The 10,774-nt window shown below is 50.9% G+C and overlaps 1 protein-coding gene across 1 annotated transcript in view; it reads left to right on the plus strand.

Annotated features, from left to right (window-relative positions):
• Positions 1-7,079, plus strand: part of LOC125946350 (uncharacterized) — a 50,278-nt gene extending 43,199 nt beyond the window's left edge. Inside the window, exons 3-4 of the mRNA XM_049669147.1 lie at positions 3,961-4,244; positions 6,627-7,079. Coding sequence (XP_049525104.1) covers positions 3,961-4,244; positions 6,627-7,079 — 737 coding nt within the window. The remainder of the gene's footprint in view (positions 1-3,960; positions 4,245-6,626) is intronic.
• Positions 7,080-10,774: the final 3,695 nt, after the last annotated feature.

A 10,774-nucleotide genomic window follows, 5' to 3' on the forward strand; every position in this document is an offset into this window, starting at 1 on the left:
TCACAGTTTCGCCCTAAGGGCGAAGCAATGAATGCGATAGCAACACAGCAATGTCATACGAAGTAAGGTGAGCGGCTTTGGTAACAATATGAATTGTAGTAAACATGAGCTGATTAAGTAAGCAGGTGTGCTGCGGCGTAAGTAGACCGACATGAAGAGAGACTCGATGACCACGAGAAGGCGCGTGTGAAACGGTGGTGTTGATGAGAAGCGCTTCCCGTGGGCAGCGCGCGTGCGAAGGGACACACCTGTAGCGCTGCACTGCCGATCCGGGCAGCATTACATGTGGAGCGTGCGTTGGAAAATGTGACCCGACTATTACTAACTGAATGAACAAGCGTGGTGTGAGCGCGCACAAACAAACATGAATAGATCACACTGAATGACTGCAGCCAACGACTGTCAAAACGCTGGCAGCGGGCGAAGGTACGTGCGGTCTATCGCTTCAACAGGAACTGAGCCGCGAATGCACGGCTCATAAAGGTCAGAGCCGTGTGGAGATAAGAGACGGTGCGGCGAGCGACGAGCGCGGTTGTTGGCAGAAGAAAAGTGCCCCCCCCCCCCCGCTTCCTCCGGCGCTGGCTTCCCGCTTCCTTGCTTGCGCGCGGGAGAGATAAGAGACCGTGCGGCCGAGCGACGAGCGCGGTTGTTGGCACAGCAGAAGTGCCCCCCCCCCCCCCCCCCCCCCCGGCTCCCTCCGGCGCTGGCTTCCCGCTTCGTTGCTTGCGCGTGGGGGATTGAGTGCGTTCGCTCTCCGTGATAGCGTGCGTCCCAGCACGCTTGCGCTCGGGCATACGGCGCGCGGTGAAGATTGTATCTATACGGAACCTCACGGCGACGGCGACGGCGACGGCTACGGCGACGGCGACGGCGACGCCGACGGCAGAAATCCGGTTGAAGTGTCCATATAATTGCTATCGCAATAAAAATCTTTCCATGGCTTGTCGTTATAATTTAGTCTGGTTTACTTCCACGCATCGAGCAGTGACATCAGCTTCTCTGATTAGACGACGGTGCAGTAGGTATACTACCCTGTTTCCGCTGGTTCTGTGACGCTAACAAGACTGGATGAAGTGTAAGGCCATCTATTCTTCCGCGCCTCTAACTTTCTTGCACTTAATCGCTCTTTCACAGGTTAAATGTATTTTTTTTTGTTTAAACCATTTACGTGGGAGGATAAGTATGAAACCGTTTGTTTGACGTCACGTGGCACCTACGCCACCGAGGAGGAACCGCGCCTCATTCGCGGCTTCCGCAAAAAAGACGGAACAGGTAAACATTTTAGAGTGCATTAATAGCAGCAGCGTATTTGCAATGATCCAGTGCAATAAGCGCTCTGCCGGGCAATGAGGAAGATAAACTTTATTCAAAGATCTTAGTAAATACGCCCCCAGTAAATACGCCTATGGTGATGATGGTGGGCCACTGCTATACTCGTTATGTCGGCAACTGTTGGGAGCTCGTCTCTATGGTGGCATCGCAGGTGGGTAGAGAGTGTAATGTAGGTGTGCGCGTCAAGAAGGTGGGCGCGACGCATGTATCGGAGGTGGGGTCGTAGACAACGCCGATCCCAGCGTGTCGATTAATGTAGGGTGAGTCGTCCGTGTATAAGGCACAACAGTCGTCTGCTTTATCTTCAGATGCGCATGAGTATCCACGCGCGGACCTCGCGGTGACCTGGGTTGTTTTGCTAGTCTATGTTGCTGGGGATAGGGGCGACTTCTGACTCGTATGATGGGGCGGAGTGTGGGTTGAATGAATGTTGTCTGTGGTTAGCTGTAAAAGGAGGGATGAGGTATTCGATGGTGGTGAGGAAATGGGAGAGAGACCCTGTGTTCTGCCGCCAAGGCGCTGAAGTTGAGCAGTGTGGTGCGCCTCCGGGATTTCGGAGACGGTGTTGCGCACTCCGAGCTGTAGAAGTCGTATACCGGGATGCATGTTAGGGTATAGCCCTAAAACGATCGTGTATGCAGAGTCACGGCCGCCAGCGGCCGTGGCAGAGTGGAGGAGGACCTCTAATCTGGCGTCGTGTTAGGTCTGGGTGAGGTTTTTGAAACAGGAGACGGTATAGGCTTATACCTGGGTGCGAACGAACATGGTCGGAATTCCAGACGCCGCACCAGCTGAACATGACGCACCTGAACTGTCGCGACCTGGCACCGTGTAGCACTTGACGGCGTCCAGGGAAACTCGAACGTCTGCCTGCGTGATGTCGCGTTTGAGCAGTAGATCGGGATCTGTCAGCCACGCATAGTGTGGGTATTTATTGTGCACTTCCTCATAATCTGTATATTATTATCATGTACGTGTGTGCCCTTCATCTCCATAGCGCGTGCGGGCGCATCAGCGTAGACTGTACCGAAGGCTGTTCATGCCAGTTGTTGATGCCGCCCTCCTTCGCCGTGTCTCTCGGTATCAATAAAGGTCCTCCCTTACGGTGACGTCACAAGTGGTGGAGGTGCTATCTCGGCAGCGGCGCAGCGAAAGGAATTAAGGCAGCGAACACTAGGGCTTCGCATGAAGGTGGCCTCGTCCAAGGCAGCCCGAACTGTGTTGTGCGTGTGTTGTCGGGACTGATGCTATTAGATGACTCTATCAGCACGCCAACACACGCACGAGCTGTTTCAAGTGTAGATTAGAGCCTATTGCAGACTCCCTGCTAGTTGGAACGGGTGGGCTGAGTGGCATATGCTTCAGCGTCACGGCTGATGATGTCAACTTGGGCGCAGAGTTAGCAGTTTTGCTTCTGGCGTCGCCAGCGGCGGAGGAGCGAGCGATGCGCCTTTCAGTGGTGGAGGAAGTGTGTGTCTACATCGCGGTGTTGTGTGGCGGTGATGTAATTACCATGTATTTCCCAGCTTCCCATTGTGCCCTGAAGGTTTTTGGTCCAGGCCTCGAGGGTGTCGCTGGGAGGAAACTCAGAAATAGCGTTGTCGGAAGGTCATCCAGTTCGCGATAGTGACGTGCTCAATAAGGAATTCCAGGGTCAGAATGTTTAATATTTAGCAATTTCCAAGAAATATTAGAGATAAAATGCCTCGAAATAAGTATCGAAATAATAAACTTTTCTGCCATCTTTGTTGCGAATACGCTCTTGCAAACAAGCTGGATGGTTTCGCCATCAACGTAATGTTGGGGCGCCTCACTACTAACACATTTGGCGGTGGGGATGCGAGCTGAATTATCGCAAAGATAATTACAGCGTTTCACTCATGTCAACTGCCGGCCTTCTGAAGGACACGCAGATCACTGTTCGGTCCACGGACGAAATTTCATCTACAACCAAAGTTATATTCGAGTTTTGGAACGAGCGATAGCACTGCACGTTGGCATTTAGTATGTCTGTAGGACAGTTTCGTTACATTTCTTTTCTGCGACATCAGTTAGAAGCTCGAAAAGGGGGTTTCATCCACATGCCCGTTTCCTCCCGTCACAGCGCGAGTCCCTAGGTTGTCTTAGTTCGTCATCACCGTTGCTGTTATGCATAAAGTTAGAGGCGTTTTCACGAGATCGAAGTATAGTTTTGCAAGAAGGTAAAGGCGCTGGCGAGATTCCGTACGATAACCACGGTGGCTGTAAATAAATTCAGATCCGCCAGGAATCACTTAAATAAGCAAATGTTTCATCTCACATCTCGCGCATTTCTAACCAATGAATCAAACCGCCATCCGGCCTATGGTGATATAAGGGGGGGGGGGGGGGGTATTCTGTAAGAGTCCACCTAGTGGACTGTCCATTGCAGATGTAAGCAATTGGGTGCAGCTGCCCGAGCGCGAAGTAGACTGGCTGCCTTCGTCTCGCTCGTGCACCTGGAGCCAATCGACAAACTGGAGCCAGCCAAAATGGACAGTCCACTAGATGGACTCTTACAGAATACCCCCCCCCCCCCCCCCCTGTCCGGGTGGCTTGCTCTGGCTTCTCCGGGCTTAAGCGCGCGCGCGTATTTCTCTTGGATCCCAGGAGCCCGTCAGCAGCTGCAGCCCCGTGATGTCCAGGAAGCATCCGACAAGGAAGCGCAAGTCGTCCGAAGCGAACGCTCCAACGACATTTCCAGGCGCCACGGTAGCTTTTGCCGAGTTACTCCATCTGCCCTGCGAGCTTTGCGCAATGCGGTCGCTCTTACCGACCGCCGGCCGTCCCTGGCGCCTGCAGTGATCGCGGCCGCATTTGCCGCGCGGTCATCGGGATTTGAACGACGAGCGTCCAGGGAGCGTAGCAAGCACGCCTATCACACGCACAGTGCGGTAAGTGCGAGCAACATGCGCACTTGTCAAACTTCAAAACTTCACCGGACCGTGCCTAGCGCCAGTCGTAAATTTCGGCTGCTACAGGATGTGGAATCTGGTGTGCCTGTGGCATGCGCTCAATTTCAAGCGCTTCCACGCTCCAGCGCTCTTCTTTCTTTGCCCCCTGTGAACAGACGATTTATTTATTTATTTATTTATTTATTTATTTATTTATTTATTTATTTATTTATTTATTTATTTATTTATTTATTTATTTATTTATTTATTTATTTATTTATTTATTTATTTATTTATTTATTTATTTATTTATTTATTTATTTATTTATTTATTTATTTATTTATTTATTTATTTATTTCCATAGTGGATTTATTTATTTCCATATTTCCATTTACTTCCATAGTGGAAGGCTCCATATTTATTTTGATCGTCTGGAGTTCTTTCATGTCTAAGAATAGCTCGGCAGACAAGCATTCCTGAGTTCCGTTTCCATCGAAATGCTGCTATGCTGATATGCTGCCACAAAGATCGCAAACCGAATACATATCTGTGTTCTTAGCAGCGAAACGCCCGGCCCACTGAACCACATCGGTAGATCCCTTGGAGAAAAGCTAAAGCTTATCTCGAAATTCATTGCCCGGACCGACAATAAACCGCTATTTGGTCTGCTTCATTGCCTGGACTCTTCTGCTTTATGACCTTCGTCATCATCAGCCTACATTTATGTCCCCTGCAGGACGAAGGCCTCTCCCTGCACTCTCCAATTACCTCTGTCTTGCGCCTGCTGATTCCAACTTGCGCCTGCAAATTTCCTAACTTCATCACCAGGATCATCATCATCATCATCATCATCAGGAGGTATAGAATGTAGGTAGTACAAGCCTACGCCCCAACCTCCAGTCACGATGATGAAGTAATAGAACATCTGTTTTATGAAGACGTTAAATTAGCGATGAGAAAGGTGCAAAAATAATATCAGTGCTGGGACGGATCCCTGAGGCACGCCGGCTGTGACGTTTAGTGTATCAAAAACATGATCACTGCATTGTACAAACTGCTGACCGCCGGACAAATAGCTAAAAATCCGACGAGTCACTGCCCCCTCTCCAGGTTTGTGACTAAGCTGAAAAACTAACTTTCTACGGGAAACCCGGTCGAACGCTTTTGAAAATTCCGCCGAAATTACGTATATTTGAGAGTGTTTACTAATACCTTGAGCAAGGTCATGCATTGTCTCGACAAGTTGTGTTAAGGTAGATAGGCCACTCCGGAATTCGTGTTGGTCTCGGTTTGGGATGCATTAAACCATTGTCTTCGACAAACTTAGTAATGAATTTGAGAATAATAGGCTCGAGAAGTTTACAGCTGGTCTGAAATGGGCATGCAGTTTGATGGAATCGTCTTATCACCAGATTTGTGTACTGGGATTATTTTTGCAACTTTCCATTCGGAAGGGACTTGTGAATCGCGGATAGATTTTGTAAATATACTGATTCAGTGCTAAAGCATTGCCGTTGACAGCCGTCGTGAGATTGGTTCTGCCACAATTTCTTAACGGCAAGTAAAACACCACCAACCCGCTTATTAGTGTGATCATGTCTGTATCACAAGTTATGGGCATTGTGAAGCACTTCATTATCTGATATATTTGTATGTAGCCAACATCAGTATCATGGTCACCAAGAAATGAATCGAGCTGATGTCGCTGAGGGCAACAGACTTCTGATATTAGTAAAATATACAGACAGGGACGGTGCAGCAGACAGTAGAGGTTGTTGAGCAGCTATAGTGAGACCATGTCCCTGCTTATCAATCTGACAAAGAAGTCTACAATATCAGCAGAGGAATCGCAAATGCAAGTAGCATTATCCACATGCAATCTATTTACGGATAACTTGTAGGGCTTGCTTTTGTTTTGTGCTTTTGGGTTTTACGAATTCTACAAGCTTTCTGCATGCTTGCCGCATCACCGCAGAAATCTCTTCTCGGAGAGAAACAATGTATAGTGTTCCCGGTTTTACGCCGTTCTGGGACGTACCAGACTTTGTCTCTCGCTAAACGTCGCCTGGTATTTGTTATCACAGCACTGTAAAATATAGCAGCCTATAGATTTAACCGTCACTAGAAAGTGACAGCAACAAGTGCCGTATTTCTGACGTACTCACGGTGCGGCGTCGCGCGACGTTAGCGCGTCATTCTCTCGCCACGCCAGGGCAAAAGCGGATGCCCTTTAAACATGGATCTCGCCTTTCACAGGACACGCCAACATCTATCGACGCCACACCAAACTTGCATCAGAATTACGGTCCATGTGGTTTGCACTTGCTTGCTTCTTGAAGCCACGAGTGTTTGACTTTCTCTCTCTCCTCGCTGCCCAAAAGCAATGCAGTGCGGTCTCCGTGTTCTACTCCTTGACGGCTCTGGTCATGATGGCGGCGCTGCTCGTGCTCGTCTACATCCTGTCGCAACTGCTCTATAACCGCAAGGACTCGCCGAGAGCGACGTGCATGAACCACGTGTGCCGCGAATACGCTCGGCGACTGCTCGACTCACTCAACCGGTCAGTAGACCCGTGCCACAGCTTCACGCGCTTCGTGTGCGACGGCTGGCGCCAGCGTCAGCTGTTAAGTGTCCGCGAGCTGATTTTCAGTGCTGCCACTGAACGGATCCTCCGCGTCGTGAACACCATGGATGTTCCCCTCTCCGGACAGAGCCTGCTCCAGCGGGCGACCAAGCTGTACAGGTACGCACTGGAGAGGCAAGAACGACCTAAAGACCAGGTGCGGTTATCTATACAGGACCCATGTCCACTCAAGGATATTCAGCTACAGTGAAAAGGCTATTTTGACCCAGGCTGACTACGCACGTTAGGCGAGAGTGGGTGACGTTACCGTGTGCTGGGTTCACGACCGTGCCTGTAGTTGTGGGCGATTGTGGATGTGGAGCCACACGCAATGATGCGTACTTGTGGCTTGTATTAGGCGCAATGTACAAAGTCACTGGGTTGCGAGTGTCGGTGCGTACCTCAGAAGTGTGGAGTAGTTTCTCGGAAAGAGTCACCTGGTCTGGGAAGACATCTGCAACATATCTCCGGAGCGTTGCCAACGAAGTAAGAAGCGGTTCAGCATTTATGACTTTGAATCGCAGTGGTGCAGACCCAGCGAGACATGGGAGAAAGAGAATATGCCTCCAAACTATATCTTCCGAATGCCGCCAACGCCACAGCTGTGAATGAATACTCGCGCCCTTGTTCTGACTCTAATAACTGTCGCTCTTGGACGACTGCTAACTTCTCGCTGCGCGTTAACGAAGCAGGACGGCGTAGGCCGCGTGCGCAGGAGCCACGTAGGAAAGAACTTCACTCTTTGGCATTCGTTTCGAGACTGATTCATCGTTAAATAAGTGACGGGAATGGGGAAAAGAAAAATAGGAAGAGAGAAGTAAAAACAATGGCGCAGCTTATCTCGATTGCGATAGCAAACTAACAGAGAGGCATACGAAGTAAGGATAGTAATTTTATCGGTCGTATTGACTTGTAAACATTCCCTTGTGCTAATTAAAGTAACAAGCATAGTGTCAGCGCGCACAGCAAGCATGAACCCATCACACTCGATGACCGCGGACACGCTGTCAAAACGCTGGCGTGAGGAAACGCGGCAGCAGCGAGCGAAGTGATCTTCTTGCTGTTTATCGTTTCAACACAAACTGAGCGCCGAGAACACACAGCACGCACGAACCTACGAGCCGGCTGACGCACCTATAGACTCCGCCCCCAACGAAGATCGCTCTCAAGGTACGGCCGCGCGACCGCGCGCAGTCGCCACATACGCAGTTGCAGGCGGAGTAAAATGCCGCGCCCCCCTCCCTCCCCTCCCCTTGATGCCTCGCAATGTTAGGTAACGTTGGGTGCCTCGTGCGCGGCGAAAGACTGCGCACTTCCTGCCCGCTTTTTATTGCGATAGCAATTATATGGACACTTCAACCGGATTTCTGCCGTCGCCGTCGCCGTGAGGTTCCGTATAGATAAAATCTTCGCCGCGCGCCGTATGCCCGAGCGGAAGCGTGGGGGGACGCGCGCTATCACGGACAGCGAACGCACTCAATCTCCCACGCGCAAGCAAGGAAGCGGGAAGCCAGCGCCCAGCGCCGGAGGGAGCGGGGGGAGGGAGGGGGGGGCACTTCTACTCTGCCAACAACCGCGCTCGTCGCTCGCCCGCACCGTCTCTTATCTCTCCCACGCGCAAGCAACGAAGCGGGAAGCCAGCGCCGGAGGGGGCGGGGGGGGGGCGCACTTCTACTCTGCCAACAACCGCGCTCGTCGCTCGCTCGCACCGTCGCTTATCTCCACACGGCTCTGACCTTTATGCGCCGTGCATTCGCCGCTCAGTTTCCGTTGAAGCGATAGACCACACTTACCTTCGCCCGCTGCTGCGGCGTATGCGCTTGCTGCCAGCGTTTTGACAGTCGTTGTCTGCAGTCATTCAGTGTGATCTATTCCATGTTTGTTTGTGCGCGCTCACACCACGCTTGTTCAATCAGTTAGTAATAGTCGGGCCACATTTTCCAACGCACGCTACACATGCAATGCTGCCCGGATCTGCAGTGCAGCACTACAGGTGTGTCCCTTCGCACGCGCTGCCCACGGGAAGCGCTTCTCATCAACAGCACCGTTTCACACGTGCCTTCTCGTGGTCATCGAGTCTCTCTTCATGTCGGTCTACTTACGCCGCAGCACACCTGCTTACTTAATCAGCTCATGTTTACTACAATTCATATTGCTACCAAAGCCGCTCACCTTACTTCGTATGACATTGCTGTGTTGCTATCGCACTCATTGCTTCGCCCTTAGGGCGAAACTGTGACATTTTTTTCCCTTTCGCGCGGAGGAGGTTAAGCCGCGCTCGTCGACTCCCCTAGCACGATTTCACTCACACATACAGCAAGGGCGCGCGGCGACGGTGTTATCGCCCTTGGACTTTATACTGAACCTCACGGCGAAGACGACGACGAGGAGAACTCGCCTAGAGTGTCCATATAATTGCTATAGCAATAATAACACAGAAAAGAGGCTTGAGTACGGCAACAGAACCACTGCGGAAAAGGTGCAGCGGCCACTGTTGCCACTGCCAGGCGCGGTGGTATTACCTTGTCCGGAAGGTCTTGTCAGGCGTCCCCTTCGGCTCTCTCTGCGACCACGTGGCACATCCCCCTCTGTCCTCCTGAGTAGCGTCTTCGCGGTGTAATTTGGTCGCGCTGTCCTCGGAGGTCACAACAACAGAAATAGAGCAAGTTCGCTACTTTACTTTTACCGACTGCGTGCTAGACTGACGCTACCTTAATAGGTCTCATTTTTCACTGCCATGAATCGACATATTCAACCCATACCGTAGCGCCAACGCTCACATATGAAGTCATGGGCTCACATGAAGGCACCTCGAATCGGCACAGGATCGAGAGCTACAGGTTTCTGTTTTGCGTGTCTTGAACGTATCTGCCACTATAACGAAAAATCTCGCTTTACTCTATTTGATTGAATAGCTGATTTGTATATTCCTCGAATCCCTATTGGCTTTAAATAGATTTCGAACGGCTTTTTTTTTTCGATTGTTAATTGTAGTAGAATGGTGAAACACTTGTTGTGGTTCCTTCTCGACCGTGTTTGTTATCTGTGTTTTAAACGAGGGAAGCAAGGCATTGGGCAGTCACTGAGCACTAGTAAAGTTCACTAATAATGCAGATGCTAATGCTAAGAATCGCAATAAGTTGCTGAGACCAGCCCGTAATTCTTGGCAGCATAGCTGCACACAATGCTGCATCCATCTACAATAGTGTGGGAATTAAAGCTGTCGGTGCCCTTACGGTAGTATAAACGATCTCAATTAACCAGCTACCCAACCGACACAGGAGCTGCACCGCACTGATGCTGGATCGGAGCAACGAGCTCGTAAAGGTGAAGGCCGCACTGCGCGAGGCCGGAGTGACGTGGCCACACCAGCCGTCTTCAAGTAGTCGACGAGACTTGCTGCGCATGCTGTTCCACTGCGACTACGCGCTAGGCTGGAGCACCGTGTTCCGCGTGGAGCTGAAGCTGCATCGTAACTCGACCAAGGCGTACGTGCTCACCGACTCGGGCTTCCACATAATCGCGCGTAGGTGCCGGGAGATGAATGACTATAATCGGCTCAAGTACTTCACCTTCCTGCGGGACTCGTTTCGTGATGTGCACGAAGGGCAACAAGTGGAAGCACAAGAAGACATCGTCACGCTAGAGGTATCTACTGCAGTAAATTATTTCAGTTGCCCTAGGATGGTCCATCGTACACATGGCGAGAACGCGCACTAGAGCGCACATTCCTACCTTCAGGGAGGCACGGCAGGCCACGCAGGAACCATACTGCCCTATGTGTTCCGACAAATTATCAAATACACCGCAGAGAGACTAAGACAAACCAACGTTTTGTCTTGCACAGTCCAGTGGTAAGCATTCCTAAATATATCTCTTCTCTGCCCGCGCGCTTCAGGACACGAA

The sequence above is a fragment of the Dermacentor silvarum genome, chromosome 6 (assembly GCF_013339745.2).
Source record: "Dermacentor silvarum isolate Dsil-2018 chromosome 6, BIME_Dsil_1.4, whole genome shotgun sequence".
Classification (NCBI taxonomy): Eukaryota; Metazoa; Arthropoda; class Arachnida; order Ixodida; family Ixodidae; genus Dermacentor; species Dermacentor silvarum.